The 16,773-nt window shown below is 55.8% G+C and overlaps 1 protein-coding gene and 1 long non-coding RNA gene across 2 annotated transcripts; both read left to right on the forward strand.

Annotated features, from left to right (window-relative positions):
- Nucleotides 1-6,763: 6,763 nt before the first annotated feature.
- On the forward strand, nucleotides 6,764-8,534 carry LOC128917562 (uncharacterized). Its single transcript, XR_008469298.1, has 3 exons — nucleotides 6,764-6,832; nucleotides 7,498-7,586; nucleotides 8,162-8,534. It is a non-coding gene; the product is annotated as an uncharacterized LOC128917562 (long non-coding RNA).
- A 1,790-nt stretch (nucleotides 8,535-10,324) lies between these two features.
- On the forward strand, nucleotides 10,325-14,853 carry LOC128917640 (adenylate cyclase type 10-like; the record flags this gene model as incomplete). Its single annotated transcript, XM_054220987.1, has 7 exons — nucleotides 10,325-10,346; nucleotides 10,637-10,741; nucleotides 10,880-10,911; nucleotides 13,653-13,682; nucleotides 13,796-13,917; nucleotides 14,509-14,585; nucleotides 14,672-14,853. Coding segments are annotated over 7 exons (570 nt in total), but the record flags the coding sequence as incomplete, so codon positions are not given.
- Nucleotides 14,854-16,773: the final 1,920 nt, after the last annotated feature.

The following is a 16,773-nucleotide window of genomic DNA, read 5'->3' on the forward strand; positions in this document are numbered from 1 at the left end:
CGACTTCTTCTGTCACCAGAGCTGTATATTTGTTTTCCAAATAAAATGGTTCTTATGAAAACTCAGGAGTTCTGTTCTCCGCCATACAACTCTGCAATGACCAAGTCAAGTGGTATCGCCAGAGCGTTTCAACCTACTAGACTTCAGGAGACATTGATTAGCATTTGTAAAGCAACTTGACAGTGTTTTGGAGGGCTACAAAAGTAGAATTTGTAATGGCATGTTGCAGTTCCTTCTTTGTTGGATGGAGGAGTCAATATTAGTACAATTAGCCACTTCCCATCCCAAGCAGTTCTGAAAGAATCCAGCGTGTTTTGAAAGAATCGGGGAAGGAAGGCGCTTCCTTGTGTTTCAAGCCTCTTCTGTCAAGGTACATTGGTACTGAAGTTCAAAAATAAGCACACGTATTATGTGAGTTATCTCTGAAATAAGTCCGTTCACTGACAGAGAGCCGCCACAGTTTCTATTGTAATTTCACCAAAGACACCAAAGAGTAAGACATTTGTCAATGTCAGGCAGAGTTTGCCTTTGGTGAAGCCAAACTGGTGAAGCTGTCACCAATCACCTCCCTATTTCCCATGTGCCTTAGTAGCGTTTCCAGGAGGATCTGCTCCATGACCTTGCCAGGCACAGAGGTGAGACTGACCGGCCTGTAGTTCCCTGGGTCTTCCTTTTTTCCCTTTTTGAAAATGGGCGTTCTGTTTCCCCTTTTCCAATCAGCAGGAACTTCACCAGGCTGCCACGACTTCTCAAATATAATGGAAAGAGGCTTGGCGACTTCATCTGACAGCTCCCTCAGGACCCGTGGATGGATTTCATCTGGTCCCATGGACTTATGCACCTTCAGGTTCCTCAGATGGTCCTGAACCTGATCTTCTCCTACAGTGGGCGCTGCTTCATTCTCATAGACCCTGCTTTTGCATCCTGCAACTTGGGTGGTGTGGGTGGAGCCCTTGCTGGTGAAGGCCGAGGCGAGAAAGTCATTCAGCATCTCAGCCTTCTCCGTGTCCTGGGTGACCAGGTCTCCTGTGTCCTTCCTGAGAGGGCCCACACCTTCCCTAGTCTTGCCTGTACCCGTGACGTACTCATAGGAGTTTTTCTTGTTATCCTTGATGCCCCTAGCCAGATTTAACCAGGCTGGGAAGTTTTCAAGTGACGTCCCTGACCCCGGCCCCGGGGAGGCAGCATACCTCCCTGTCAAGAGGGTCTGCGCGGCATATTGGGCCTACTACTATAACCCGCCTCTTCTCCCTTGCAGAGGCAGTTTTTAAACTGGGGGTAGGCCTTGCTGGTCCCGGCATCTCTTCTGGTGTAGCCAAACCATCTTCCATGCCATCCATGGGCTGGCCTCCCTCCTCAAGAGCCTCATACCTGTTGTGCAGAGGCACCTGGTCGGGGGATGTGGGCAAGGAGGGAGTTCGCTTCCCTCCCCTCGTAGGGACTAGCCTCCATTCACTGGCCTCCTTTTGGCCACTGCCTTCAGTGGCAGGGCGAAGGGACCAGATCTCCTTCAGCTCGGGGTTTTTTTGGGGGCTCTTCTGGTTTTTGACTCAGGGAGGTCAGAGTCTGCTTCCACCAATCCATTCCTTTCTCACTCTCCCTGATGCTCCGCAGCCCTTCTGTTTCCTCTTTCAGCTCTGCTGCCAGGCTGAGCAGATCATCCCCCTGGTGGCACCTCACGCAGCTGTCACCTCTTCTACCACCCACCAGCCCTGGGAGATTAAGGCACTCTCTGCAGCCGGCGACCTGGGGGGCTGCGTGCTTCCAGGGGAGCTCAGTTGGTACGGCCACGTCTGCTCTGGCAGGTGCAGCAGATGCGGGAAGCTGCGTCCTTCAGTTGGAGACCATGGCTGACCTTCCCCCCCGAGCGTCCTGCGCCCTTCCACGCGAACTGACGCGCCATGCCCTGTCTGCCCGCCCTGTTCCCCGCACTCCCTTGGGCCGCCTTTGAAGGGGCTGGGGGCTGGCCGCTGCTGCTGCAGGCTCACTTGCCTCAGCCAGTGACCGTTGGTGGCGGTTACGCCTCCTTTAAACCTGCCGCTGCTGCTGCAGGCTCCGCCCCGGCCTCGTCAGACGCTCTCGCATCAGCTGTCAGCTGCGGGCTCCCTGCGGGTCCCTGCCACTGCCCGGTCTTCTCCCGGCCTCAGAAAAACTCGGAAAAAGCCCCTTTTCGCCACCATTGCCCGGCTCTGCTGCCGACGTGCCAGCACCGGAGCTGTTTGCCTCGGCGAGTGACCTGTGCTTGTAGATTTGCTGGCTTAAACCCTGTTTTTCATTTTACTGAGCCTCCACTGCACCAAGTGAAATTAAATTTCCAGTATTTCAAGTACTCTTGAGCGTCTCCCTGTGAAGCTGTGAAAGTTACTGCATTGCTCAAAGCAATGATGAGAAGCTCTCTGTGGTTCCAATTTGTAGCTACCACATGCTTGGGGACTTGACATTTCAAAAAATGGGTCTCAGCTGACCCATCCCCACCTGTTTGGCTTCTGAAGGAAAAACACTCATTTTTTAAAAACGCGACATGACGAGGAGAGTATCTTCTCCATTGTTTTTGGTCCTAGATACAAACATTGGGCTTTTTGTCCTCGAGGTGAGACTGACCCGGAACATCCCACACAGAATCTCAAATACAAGGTTGCCGACTTCACGCCAAAGGCAATTAGCAAGAAAGAAATACAGTCTCCTCTGTTGACATTCGGGGACAGGTAGAGGAGAGTACTTCATTACTTACCAATGAAGTAATGAAGAAAAAAAACCCAAGGAACACAACACGCGTATTTATGCACGTATCATCACATACTCATCCTTCAGCCCTCGGGTTTGGGCTTTCTGATTCTCGGCACAGTGCTGGATGGTTTGTTTGCCGCACACTACGTTCTCCTCCTCCACAGGAATTCGTAGTTAGTACCAACCGTTTCATTACAGAACCAGAGCACAACACAGAGGGCAGTCAATAAGTAGCGGGTTTTGGTTTGTTACTTAGGATCATAGGTAAGGCATTCTTACCTATGGTAAGAATATAATAAGGTATAAAGAAGAGAACGGTATAACTCCCAAGAGAAATTGTGATCTACCAAGGTATAGATATATATACATATAAAAGTATATATATATCTCAATTAATGTGGAAACATTCTTTGTTTTTATGGGACTGTTGAATTGGGTCTCTAAAGAGTCTCTTCTATCCCTACGGGACAGGAGAACAGCGTGAAAGGAATAGGTTAGGGAAAACTGTTTGGGTTTTTCCTGCCTCAGGCAAGGGCAAACCCATTCGTGGGACTGTTTTTGCTCAAGGACCTGGAGGTACTTGGTGGGTGATGCTGGAGAATGGGGAAGCTCAATGTGTACCCCAAGGAAATTCGACCCTGGGTGAGAAGACTTAGTTCCGAGCTGCGTGATATTAACCGTTATATGATACTAACAGTGTTCTAGAAGTGTTCTTCAGGATAACACAGTAGTGATGAAACCTGAATGTTGTGGTTTGGCCTCAGACGGCAACAAAGAACCATGTGCCGCTCGCTCGGGCCTTCCCAATACAGGACTCTTGGGTTGAGACAAAGGCAGTTTAACAGAACGGCAAAGGGAACAAGCAAACAACAACAATCACACGGACAGAGGAATATACAAACACGATTACGGAACCGCCGCTCCCCGCCGCTCACCGACCGGACCCGGGACGCCCCAGCCTGCTCCAAACGGTGACTTCCTGCCCCCTCCGCCAGCAGCTCAGGGTGGGCATGGCTCACATGGCATGGAATGCCAGGAAAAATTAACCCTATCCCCGCCGGAACCAGGGCATTATCCACCCCTTATTCCATACCATCTATGCCATGCCCGGATCTTACAGGTTCCAATGAATTGCCACCACTTTCCCCTGTCATATATATATATATACACACGTATATTCATGCGGATATAATGCCCTTAGTTTATGGGCCATCCCTCCAAAGCGTCCGTTGAGTTCTTTTAATCCATGGCTTTGGGCTCCACCTGTTAGAACAGTCTCTCAGGGCAGGTGAGATGCTGGGTGGCGCTGGTCTGTTGCATGCTGTATTTTCGGAGGTTGTGACTGGTGCACCCGGTGTGGCTCATGCACACAATCCGTGGGCTGAAGACGTAGATCTTGAGGAAGTTGCTGGGCGCCAGCTGCTGAGGTCAGTTCTTATCCCATCACCCCTGTGCCTTACTCATAGTACAACTGATAGCAATTATAGTAATGAGCACATACAGTGAGAGTGTTACTTAGCAATTAACAGCACACAATTTGATTCATTGGCTATTCTCACCCAAAATCAGATCCCCATGAGGTATACGTCGGACTTCCCCATGCTGCCACATCACGCACCAAGTGCACCCAGGTCCTTGGGCAAAAGCAATCCCACGGATGGGTTTGCCTTTGCCCGAGGCAGGACTAACCCAGACTGTCTTCCCTAGCGTATTCTTCATGTGCACTACGGGGACTTTATCCCCTTCTACGGTACGTGGAAGTTTTGATTGGGCAGGGCCAGCCCCATTGGTAGATCCCCTGGTGTTAACTAGCCAGGTAGCTTTTGCTAGATGTGTATCCCAATGTTTTAAAGTCCCACCACCCGTTGCTCTCAGTGTAGTTTTTAACGATCCATTGTATCGTTCTAGCTTCCCGGCGGCTGGTGCGTGACAGGGGATGTGATATACCCACTCAATGCCATGCTCTTTGGCCCAGGTGTCTATGAGGCTGTTTCGGAAATGAGTCCCGTTGTCCGACTCGATTCTCTCTGGGGTACCATGTCACCACAGGACTTGCTTAAAAGAGCAAAAGGTGGTGGGCTGGCTGCCTGCAAAAGCAGCCCCACAGCCACAGCCTTCTGCGTGGAGGCAAGGGGGAGGAGTGGGAAAGGCTGCTCCACAACTTTTCAGCCCCCTGCCCTGAAAGCAAGGCTCTCGTGTGCGGGTGAAGGGGCTGGTGGAGTTCCTCTTAGAAAACCACTGGGGCCAAGACGTCTGGCCTTTCCAGTCCCTCAGCTGAGGAGTCGCCAGCAGCCAGGGACACATCCAGAGGTAGGAGGAGGGACTGAGGGTTCTCACAGCCAGAGCAGAAAGCTGGTGGAGGGCTTTGGGTGGGTTTTGCTTTAGGTGTTGTCCACTTCCCACAAGTCACTTGGCTACACGAGTTTTTGCTTTCCAGATTTGCCTTTGGAAGAGCAACGTGGCCCTGCTGGGGAAGGTGATGTAGAGCACCAGGCCAAAGCCTTCCTGGACGCACCACCCTCTCTGCTCGTCCTCCAGAAAGCAGCAGGGGTAGATGCGGTGAGAGGACGGGAAATGGCAAAGGTAGGGCAGGTCCACAAACCCTGGGACAAGGCGTCTCATCTAGGAGGAGGTTCCCGATGAGTTCAAGGAGCTGCTCTGCCTCTTCCTGATATTTTTGCTCTGTTGGATTTAGGTAGGGCGTCCCTTGCCACCTGCTAACGCCAACATTTCTGCTTTAGGCACCCGCCGCTTTGCCTCCAACTGCCCCAGAGACCACGGAAGATGCCCCAGGATGCGCACAAGAACTAAAGAGCCTTTCCCGGGAAAGACGGTTAAAGGAGTCAGCTTTGCTTCCATCAAGACGTGATGAATCCAGTTGATCCTGCCTTTACCTATCTAAACCCACTGGGGGATGGAAAGCTTTGCAGGCTCCCTCCAGGAAACTGAAAACCCAAAAGGAAGAGAGAAGAGGCCTGGGATGAGGAGAGGGAACGCTGGCAAGAAGAGGAAAGAAGGAAGAGCGCAAAAGATGGGGACGGAAAAAGAGGAGGGAGAAGCCCAGGTGTGTCCCAGGCTCCGCTACCCATCTTTCCCAGCTGGGGAAACTGCTCTAAGGCAGTCCAAGGGGCTGGCAAGGGAGGGCAAGGGACGGTGCTGCGCAGGGTTTGGGAAGAACTCCACGGCAGCTCCCCAGGGGCTCCCCATGGAGCCCTGCTGCGTGGCACAGGGGCACTGAGCACCTCTGCACACGCAGGGGCCTCTAAGGGCATTTCCATGGGGGATACGGTGCCAGAGCCCTCCCCTCGGCAATGCCCGCAAGAGCTCTCTCTTCTGGGCTACAAACTACTCCTTGTCCACTCTGTTTCCCAAAGAAAGGGCAACCAAGTCCTGCCTCTGTGGGTTCATCAGTGCTTTCCGACTCTCGCTGTAGATGCCCATTTCCTTTCAGGAGCCGAACCCCTGCCATTCCTGGGCTCCCGCACCTCATGTCCGTCCACAATAAAAGGCTGTTTTCTCCCATCTGACTGCGCCTCTCGTCAGCTGTTCTGGAGTGAGAGCTCTTGTTTTGCGATGGTGCTTGTAAGCATCTGCTCTGCAACCGCTTTGAGCAAAAGAGAGTAAAATCCTGTTCCCACTTGTAACCCTTGTGCTGCGTGTCCTTGCAAGTGGTTTTGGAGATGAAAAATCCATGGCATTTCAGGCTCATCATGATTTGACTCATTGGAAAGGAAGGAGAAGGGAAGGAAAAGGGGAAGGGGAAACAAAAGGGGAAGGAAAAAGGGAAGTAAAATGAGAAAGCAAAGGGGAGGGAAGGGAAGGAAAAGGTTGGACTGCTGTGCTGTGCTCCCATTGGTCGAATGTGGAGATTGACAGTGGCAGCGGGCCAATGGAGCGGTGCAACCCAAGAAGGAGGGGGCGGGCGATGGGGCAGCGGTGGCCAATGGGCGCCCGTCGTGGGCGGGCCGGGCCGGGGGAAAATGGCGGCCGGCTGGAAATGGGAGCGGGGCGGTCGGGGCGGAAAGCAGGGCCCGGCGGGTGGTTGGTTGGGCTGGGCCCGCGGGGCCGCTGCGAGCACGTGGTGAGGCAGCTGGAGCATGTGAAGGTGAGTGGGCGGCCCCGAGGGGTGGTGGAGGGGCCGGTAGGGCCCTGAGTGGGGCTGTGAGGGCTGAGGGGGGGCATTGACGGGTGGGAGGGGGGTGTCTGGGCCCGGCTCCCCGCAGGGTGCCTTGGTCCTGGGGGGTTTGGGGTGCGGTGCCGGCGATGGCGGAGAAATGGAGCCCGTCAGGGTGGTAAGAAAGCGATGCTCGGGCCGTGCTGGTGCCGCCCCGGAGGGACGCGGGGCCGGGCCCTCCGCAGTTTGCCAGCGCTCCCCGCAAAGTGTCGGTGGGGCCCTGGGTGTGCCGGGCTGTGGGGTGTCTGCTGTCCCTCAGCGTCGCCCAGGGGGGCTGCAGAGGGGGGCGAAGCAGAGAGGGGAAGCAGAGAGGGGGAGCCGGTTTGTGGCCTGACCCGGAGAGTGGGACTCGTGCTGCTGGGGCTGGCAAAGGGGCTGGCGTGGCTGGTTTTGGGGCTGAGAAAGAGAGGGAGTTGTGTGGCTTTGGGCTGAGGAAGAGGGCTGGAGATGAAATCCGCGCCAGGCCCCTTCTCTCTGCGCGGAGGATCTGTCCCAGCCCCGCTCCTGAGGGGCAGAGGTGAGGTGGGGGTCCCCCATCTCATCCCCCTTGGCTGGGTGTGACAAACAGGCTCATTTCTCCTCTCTTCTTTTCCCAGCGTCACCTTCTGCGGCACGGCAAGAAAACCCTGCATGGCTGATTCCGCTCACTGCTCAGGTAGTCGCATGCCTGGGGCGAGACACGTTTGTGAGTTCCGGGTCGCTACAGATCTTCCCCGTCAAAGCCGCAGAAAAGGCAAATTTGCTGCCAGTGCAGAAAAGCTGATGAGGAGTTTTGTGCTTGTTTTTGTGCGGCTATTTAGTCGTTTGAGGACCAAAGGCCTCCAAGAGAAGCGTTATAAAAACAGGTGTTTTTATTAATACTAAAGTGAGAAGTGTAGAGTAACGCGAGGAATAAGTGCATTTTTTATTAGCGTCGACAGCTCTAGATTCGCCAATAACAGCACTTCAAAAGCGCTCGTGTCCGGGGCGCTCTGAAAACCATTAACTAATTAATCCGGTGCCAAAGGCTGAGAAATCATTTCAGGAGCTCAAGTCTTGGGATGTTTAATGAAGTGAGATGGAGCCTTTCAAGTGGCGGTAACGTGATGCTGCTGGAGAAGTTGTTAGAGGAGAGCAATTAGTGCTTTCCTGGGAAATACGGGCCGTATTTATTACAGCACCTCACGTACGCATGCGTCTATCCTGCCGCAGCTGTTCCCCCTGTCCTGCCGCAGCTGTTCCCCACTCGCCTTCCTCACTTCCTCTTCCTCACCCTTTCAGGCACGTCAACATCGGCAACCAATTCCAAGCGGAGCTTCCCGACCTCCAGGACCCAGCCCGTTTGGAAGAGGAGGAAGAGGGAGCGTCGCTGGTCTGGAAACCCTGGGGCGACATCGAAACCAACCCGGAGACGCAGGAGAAAGGTTTTTCTAACGCTTCTCTTCCACTTTCACCCCACCCAGGGATATGATGGGTTGAAAATTCCACCTTTTTGGGCTTCTCTCCCTCCTTTTCTTGCCCGCCTTCATGTTCGAGGGAAGGAGATGGCTGGGTTTTGGTGGGAGAGTGACTAAAGAATAACGGGCGACGCTCTCGGCAGCGTCTTCCATGAAAAACGGGCGTTTGGAGCTGTCCCACCTCATCTGCGGCGCCCTCGGGAGAGGGGAGTTTTCTCTCTGAGCTTTTAAAGTAGAGCTATTTGGGATATCGGACTTTTTTCTCTGCCTTTTCCTCATCTCCGGTCTCTGCTGCGCTCGTCCTGTTTTCCCTCCCTCTCCTATCGCCCCTTTTCTTGAGGAAAACTTGACTTTTTCTTGGTTTTCGTTGCATTTGTAGTTACAAACCTGCTCCATTTGGCTTCTGCCAACACCAGGCCAGGGGGACGGGTCAACCTGGAGCTCGCTCTGCATTGCCTGCACGAGGCTCAAGGCGACGTGCTGGTAAGAAGCGGCAATTTCTAATTAAGAACGGACTTTGTTACTGGTTTGAGCTGGGCGTCGCTCCGAGTTTTCTATTGCGCGGGCCGGAATCTCTTTGCTGAAGGTGCAGGAGGTTCTTGGGTGATGCCTGTCGCTGCGTTAACGTCTCTTGGGCTTCCAGAGCCCTCTCCTGGTGCATCACTAAGGGTTTGGGATGGAGAATAGAATTACGCCCAAATGAAGGGATGTTAGCTAAAAGCCGAGGTCTGCCCTCGGTGAGCCCCGAGCGGGTCTGCTTTGCTCCCTCTTCTTCGAAGAAGGGCTTTAACACCCCTCAGCATCTGCTGCGTCGCCACGAGGAGTGAGAATTTCCCTTTTGTCTCCTCCGGAAGAGGAATTTAAGTCTTTTTTCCCTATGAAATCTCGCAGGAGGCGGCAGAGAGGCTGCATGGTGGGCCGCCTCGGAGACCCGAATCCCATCCCCTGGCTGATTATCATTACACAGGTAAACGAGGAGAACAGATCCCGGCATTCCTTTTGCTCTGATTGAATTGAGTCTTAAAAATATTCTTTTGGGGTGGGGAAAGGAGAAGTTTTAATCCCTTTCTGGGGCTTTTGGAGGCGCGGGATGCCGATTCTAATAATTTGCGTGTCGCTGGTTAATTCCTAGGCTCAGATATTTGGACACCGGTGGAGGAGCAGTTGTTTAAAGAGGCTTTTTACATCCATAAGAAGAATTTTCGCCTCATACAGAAGCAGGTATAAAGCCGTTAGAGCGAGGCGCAGCTTGTTAGCGTGGGCAATTTTAACCCAGAAAGTCATATTTTGAGTTGCGTGTTGGAATCCTGTTCTTAGGACGCTTCTTCTTGCTAAAAAACCACCGGTACAAGGCCTATTTTTGCCCTAATGTGTGACCACAAAGGAATATTTAATACCTCTGGGAGAAAATACCAGAGATATTATAAGAATAATGACAGTTTAATGACTTGCTTAAAAGCACCGAGACCGCTAATCCCCCATAGGCTAGCTGGCTATGAAGTACATATTTTCCCAAATTCAGACAAGAGAGTTCTAGAAGTGCAGTTTTCCCCAGCATTACAAGAGAAGTTAGTGCTGTGTCGCTCACAGCAGGACACCGGGTAATGGCGGTGACAGACGGAAGATGTCACTGCGAGCCGATTGTGATGCGTGAGGTGAGTTGCCGGGCAAGCGATGACCTGCAGAGGAGGCCGCCGCCTGGTGACTGTGACCACCCCGGGAAGGCGGAGGGCTAGTCGCCCCGCACAGAGGCCCCGGGCCCAGTGTGCAGCTTGCACTGTGCAGTGAGGTCCTCGTCCTCCTCCCGGCTGGGCACGGCCGTCTTCTCCTGAGGTACCCCGTGTGCCACAGGGCGCTGACGATGGCTTCTGCCTGGGAGAGGAATCGTCACTACGGGGACCTGCAGAAAGCAGTCGCTTTCCTCCCCTCGCTCCTTGCTGATAGCTCCCTCAGGAGCAACGACACCACTCAGAGTGTCCACGGAGTGCTGCTCTTTGCGGATATCTCAGGTGGGGGGAGCAGGGAGGAGCAGCCACGGACATGAGCCGTGTGGGGACACAGCAGGCCCTTTGGAGCCCCTCAGACAGAGTGGTCATCTTGTCACTGCTGAGGTCTTCTGCTGGGACGCCCCCAGAGAGCGGGATGGGTGACCTTGGGCGGTCCATCACGGCTGCCACCAGTGCGGAGCTGGCACGGGAAGGTGTCCCCTACAGGCTCTCGGGCCGGGCATCGTGGAAACAGCTGCCAGGTCTTTTGGCCCACATGGGCATTTCCTGATTTCTGGATGTCCCTGTTCCAGGTTTCACTGCGTTGACCGAGAAATTTGTGCAGAGGAGCGGCGTGGACAGAGGCACTGATGAGCTGGCGCAAACGCTCAATGAGTACCTGTGCGACATTTTGGAGGGTAGGAGCCGTGCTGCAGGACTGTGTGGCATCGGGCCGTGATGGTGGAGGGTGGAGGCAGCCTGGCAGAGGGCCTTGCTCTGTGGCTTCTGGAAGAAGGTGTCCACATGACTCTGCCTTTTCTTCCCTCTGTCCACAGAGTTCCTGATTTTTGGAGGAGACATCTTGAAGTTTGCTGGTAGGTTCTTGGGACGACGATGACCTCGGGCACTGAGCTGTAGCATTTAACTCCTGTGGCGGCCGTTTGCTCTGCGCTCCTTCTCAAGAGGCTCTGTGCAGCGCCTTGAGCCAGCTCTTTGGCCACGCACGCACCCCTCCAGCAGTGCCCTCTCTCCAGTGCTGCAGCTGCAGAGGAGCGCTCGGGACAGGGGGTGTCACCGCTGCCAGCCGTCTGCTGCTGTGGCTGGCCCGGGATAGGAGAGGTGTCCCGGTGCCCAGGACATGGTCCCCCAGGACGATGGCCTCCCACAAGCCCATCTTCCTCCGCACGGCAGCTGGTTTCTGCTGTCTCTGCAGAACCAGACCGTAGGTCGGGGAGAGTCAGGTCTCGGCAGAGCCTTTACCTTCCCTCCCTTTCCCCAGGAGGTGCTGTGCTGGTGCTGTGGAGAACACCACCCCAGGAGGTGGCCAGGACCATCAGCCTGGTGCTGCACTGTATCTGGCAGATCCAGAAGTACGGAAGGCGTGACACAGATGTGGGGCAGAAGATCCAACTGAAGATAGGTACGGGCGCTGTGCCAGACGCAGCTGTGTGGCACTCTGCCATGCCACAGGGTGCTTCTGGTTTGCTGGGCTTCTGGGGCAGGCAGCTGGGGATGACGCCTGGCGCACTCAACACATTCTCAATGTCAACTCGGTTCGTCTATTTCTAGACGCCTGTTTTAGGGACTCGTGTCAGCGTCTCCCCCAGGAGGAGGGAGGATGCTCTACCCCTCCGTAATGCCCGTCTCCCCGCTGGGCTTCAGAGGAGCTTCTGAGCAGCCGAGATGCTGGGGGCTGTGGAGTTCCAAATGTTCCTGTGTCAGTTCTGCTTCTCCTTCTCCCCAGGGGTCTCTGCAGGGACCATGAGCCTCCTGGTTTTCGGAGATGAGAGCTGGCAACACTTCTGCATTTTTGGCCCGTGCCTGGCTGAAGTTCGTGACGCCGAAGAGGTTGCGGGTGCAGGTGAAGTTGTCCTCTCGGCAACCTGCTGGGAGCTCTGTGAGCAGCACCGGCTGAGGACCAAGCATCTCGCAGGCACAAGAGCTGTGCAGGCAGGTGGATGGGACGGCCTCGAGAGCCATTCTGAGGGCCTGGGCCTGGCCATGAAGGAGGGAGGTGTCGGAAGGCTGAGGAGATGAATGTGGAGAGAGTTGTAGGTGGGAAAGCGGGCAGGCAGGGGAAGGTCTTGTCCTTCCATCTCAAGGGTAACCGTGGGCTGGGCTTTCTTGCTTTGAGGGGTCAGGAGGCGCTGGGAGGGTTTGAGCCCCAGCAGCAATGTCCTCTGTGGGCCATGGAGCTGTGGTTGCTTGGAGATGGGCATGCTTGGAGAATGGCTGTCCAGCTCCGGTGCTTCTGAGGAAGCACTGCTGTCCCATCCAGCCAGGTGGGCTACTTCTCCCCTTCTCTGGGCAGTGACGGTGGAGGGCAGGCTCTGTCCCCTGGGAGTCCTGGGGAGGCCAGTGGCAGTGCTTTCATTCTGTGTGTCTTCAGGTGACGGGCATGGATCCGATGCCTTGGTCCGAATGCCAAGACGCCTTACGCAAGCTCGTACAAGACCCAGTGAGACACCGCTCAAAAAGGGAAGGTGAGTGCCCACTTCCCCTTGCTCTGTGATTGTCCCGAAAGGTGGGGCTTTGCTGCTTCAGGGGCCAGAGAGGAACCACCTCCTCCCTCTTCCCTCTGTCCGTTAGCACTCAGGCTGTTGGGCCTCCCAGGGCGGTGGCTGCTGCCGCCTCCTCCTTCCAGGGGAGAGCTCTGCCCTCAGCATCTGGAGGTGGCAACATGAGCAAGCGCAGAAGACTCTTTCTCCCCCGGTTCCAGGGCCAGGCCCTGCTTTGCAACAGCTCGTAGTCCCGTCCACCCAGCGACCACCTGCCTTTTCTCTCCTCAGGTGCCATGAGGCCTGCTCTTCTCTTGCCCAGTGACCTGAACGCCGAGGATGTGCTTAGGAAGTACATACCAGTCGCTGCTCTCGGGAAGGTACGGCAAGGCCACCGCTGCTGGGGGCTGTATTTTCGGAGGGCAGAAGAAGTGGTGCCTTGCAGAGATGGAGCTCTTACGGGAACAGACCAGTCAAAGAAAATGCGCCCTGCGATGACAACGCAGGGAAACTGAGCCCAGGGGCACCGGTGCCGCACCATTGTCTGCGTTGTCCTCAGAGAGACATGGGTGGCAGGAGGAGGACTCCTGTCCCTCTGTCTTTTCCGTGGCTATGGTTCTGGGTGTGCCGCGGACACGATGGTGGGATAAAGGGGAGATTCCCCTGAAGTCCCTGGAGCATCCCTGAGGGTCTCCCCTCATGTCCGTACCGGTCCCCAGATGGCGTGTTAGCGGAGCAGCCTTCTCTCCTTTGTCATTTGTGTTATGACTCGGCGTCTGCCTGCCGCAGGCTGGGCGGCCTGCCCGCCCTTTTGCACTGAGAGGAGGATTTATCCCTTCCTCTGCTATTACCCGCTATCGCCAGCACGCCTGCTCTCCCTCGGTACTGGTGTGGGCAGTAAGAGCCCGGGAGAGCAGGCTGGTGAAGCCGTCGTGCTCTTGTCTTCCAGCTCGATGCAGGACTGCCCATGGACCTCCTCTCTGAGCTACGGCCAGTCACCTGCATCTTTGTCCAGCTGCAGCTTGCTGCAGGTACCAGCTCGGAGCATCTCAGCACCGTCCTCAAGGAGGCCAGCAGGGTGATGCTAGAAATCCTCTCTCCTCACAAGGGCCACATCAACAAAGTCCTCCTGTGTGATAAAGTGAGTGGGGGGGAACGGTGGCCTCCCCCAGCGCCAGAGGGTGGGCAGTGAGCGCGAGGGAGAGACTCCCTCTTAGGCGCTGTAGCAACATGTTCCACATCTGTCCTGGGCAGGGCTGCACGTTCCTCTGCGTGCTGGGACTCCCTGGAAACAAGCTGCCCTGCGAGAGCCTTCACGCCCTGCAGAGTGCTCTGGAGATCTTCAACTCGTGCTCCACCATGCTCAAGGAAACAGAGTGAGTGTGTGGCGGGGGTCGGCGGGGTGCATGCTGCCTGGGACGGCGCAAGGGGGCTTCCCAGAAAGAGATGTGCCTTCTAGCTTGCTCTCCCTTGTCCCTGGCAGGAAGGAGGCAGTGCCCTGAGAGGTGCAGGCAACCCCTGGGCTCAGCCCACGGCAGCCAGACGGAGTCCCTCCAAGCACACTCTGCTGGCCACCGTGCTGGAAAGAGCCCTCGTGAGGGCCAGAGGCCGCTGCGGCCAGAGGCAGGCCCTTCTGGGCCACTGCCCCATGAACGGGGATGGGGCCCAGCCACCTGATCCCAAGTGGCTGTCATCGCCAGGCGGTGACATGGCGGGCGCCTTCTTCCCTCTCTCTTTGCTCACAAGAGGGCTGTGGCCCTGCCCGTGCTCTGCCCCTGCCCCTTGTCCCTTGCAACCTGCAGATGTTGCACCCCTGAGCTCTCCACGTCCCCGAGACCCACGCTGGCAGGGCAGCACAGCCGGTGGCCCAGGCTGGCACCGAGGGGAGGTGTGGGAAGGGATGAAGCCAGGCGGGCAGGACTGCGCCTGGGGCGCTGCTCAAGCCCTGCTGTTTCTCTGTGTGCCAGGACAATGTCTGTGGCAGTTACCAGAGGGACGATGTTCTGCGGAGTCACTGGCCACCCGCTGAGACACGAATACACAGGTATTGGCCTGGAAGGGTGCCGCGGGGCTGGTGGCACGGGCCACACCGACGCATGCTCTCTCTAACGCGTGCTCTCCCTCTGGCAGTCCTTGGCCAGAAGGTGAACTTGGCTGCCCGGATGATGGTGCACTACCCTGGGCTGGTGTCCTGTGATGCAGTGACCTACGCCGCCTCCCGGCTGCCCGCTTCCTACTTCAAGGAGCTGCCTGAGAGAGAGATGAAAGGCCTCAGGCAGCCTGGCCCTGTCTATCAATACGTGGGGGTCACCGAGGAGAGGTGAGTGTCCTCCGAGACGGTCGGAAGCCCTGGCGTGGCAGGCTTTTTGCCCCTCTCCCCTGCTGTCTCCAGCTGCTGAGAGAGCAGGAGTGAAACCACAGGGATGGGGAAGGTTTGTCTGTCTTGGTAGACACAACCTGGCCTTGTGGGCTGGGTCTAAAGGGCTTTGGGCTGTGCTTTCCGTGCTGTGCTTGCTCCACCACGTGCCCTGGGAATGCTGACCCAAGGAGTTTTCTGTCCCAGCTGCTCCGAGCAGGAAGCTTTGGGCCAGTCTAGTCCCCATGGGGAAACGTGGACCATCGGGACACTCTTCCTCAGGTCTTCCTGCAGAAATCTCAGCTCTTCTGGGCCAGGATTTCACCTTCCCTTTAGAGGACGGTTTGAAGGTTACCACTGCCGTCTCTTTGAGACTGCGGGAAGACTTGAGCCAAAGGTGCCAGGTGCTTGGCGTCCCAAGCCCTTCAGGGACACAAGTCCCCCTTTCAAAGACGCTTGGTGTTCTTGGCCAAAGTGGTAAAGCTGTCTCCCAGCCAACAGCACGCCCTGGCTTCTTTCACGTGTCTTCTCCTGTTTCTCTGGGTTTGGCCTCTGGGGATGGACTCTTGATATGTTCTCCTGTCCCACCGTGGCCGCTGGGCTTCTTTACGCTTGAAGCTGTCGTAGCGTGTCAGCTTGAACTTTGGCTGGGAAAGCGTGCAGGGGATAACAGCCTGCTCCAGAGAAAAGCCGGTACCCGAGGAGCACCTCCTTCCCTACCACGCCAGGCTGCTTCTCTAGGTCCCCTGGCTTCTCACCATCTCATTGACTTGTGTTGTCTTTTCCCCTGCTTCTAGCATCTTTGGCGTGGGTCTTACCAAGAAGAGGTCGGAGTACGTCCCCTTGCTGGGTAGGTGGAGAACGCCTTGCTCTTCTGAAGCCCAGGTTCTTCCCCTTGGTAACTTTTAGTGCCTTGCTGGGAAGGGAGAGGCTTTTACCAGGGATGGTGTTGCCTGCAGCAGCCCTAAGAAAGCGCCGCCTGTCTTGGTCTCTGCTTGCTTGATATCTTTGGGTGGAAAACGAGGTGGGGCGCCTGCTGCTCCCTGCTGTCTTCCAGAGCTGGTAGGAAGGTTGCTTTCAACTGTGGAGCTGCTCACAGCCTGGGGGCTAAACTGATCCCTGTCTTTGGGGTCAGGAAAGAGATTTCCTTCTGCCAAATCGATGGAGAGTTTTGACGGTGGGTTCTCCTCCTTCTACTCCTCAGAGCTGCTTTCTTGGCAGCATCTGGGCGAAGACACGGAAATGTCAGGAGGCAGGGGATGCCTGTATTCACTCGGGGTCTTGCCGAATGTTTTGGGCCCTGTTGTGGGTTAACCCCGCTTGGCAGCTCAGCCCCACAGAGCCACTCGCTCCCCACAGTGGGATGGGGAAGAGAATCGGAAGGGTTAAAGTGAGAGCACTGGTGCGCTGAGATACAGACAGCTTAATAAGGAAAGCAAAAGCTGCACACACGCCCAAAGCAAAATCAGGCATTCGTTCACCGCTTCCCATGGGCGGGCAGGCGTCTTGCCATTTCGAGGAAAGCAAGGTTTCATCACGTGTGACGGTGACTTGGGAAGACAAATGCCATCACTCCGAATGTCCCCCCTTCCTCCTTTCCGCCGGATTTTCTTGCTGAGCACGGCGTTGTATGGTCTGGAATAGGCCTTTGGGCAGTTGGGGTCAGCTGTGGCGGCTGTGGCGGCTGTGCCGCCTCCCAGCTTCTTGTGCACCCCCAGACTGTTCGCCAGCGGGGCAGCGTGAGCAATGGAAAAGGCCTCGACGCTGCGCAGGCGCTCTTCAGCCATAACTAAAACCTGGTTGTGTTATCAACAGCGATGTTTGGTCACAAATACAAAACATAGACCTGTACAGGCTATTGCTGAATAAAATTAAC

Source organism: Rissa tridactyla, chromosome 14, assembly GCF_028500815.1.
Source record: "Rissa tridactyla isolate bRisTri1 chromosome 14, bRisTri1.patW.cur.20221130, whole genome shotgun sequence".
NCBI classification, from domain to species: domain Eukaryota; kingdom Metazoa; phylum Chordata; class Aves; order Charadriiformes; family Laridae; genus Rissa; species Rissa tridactyla.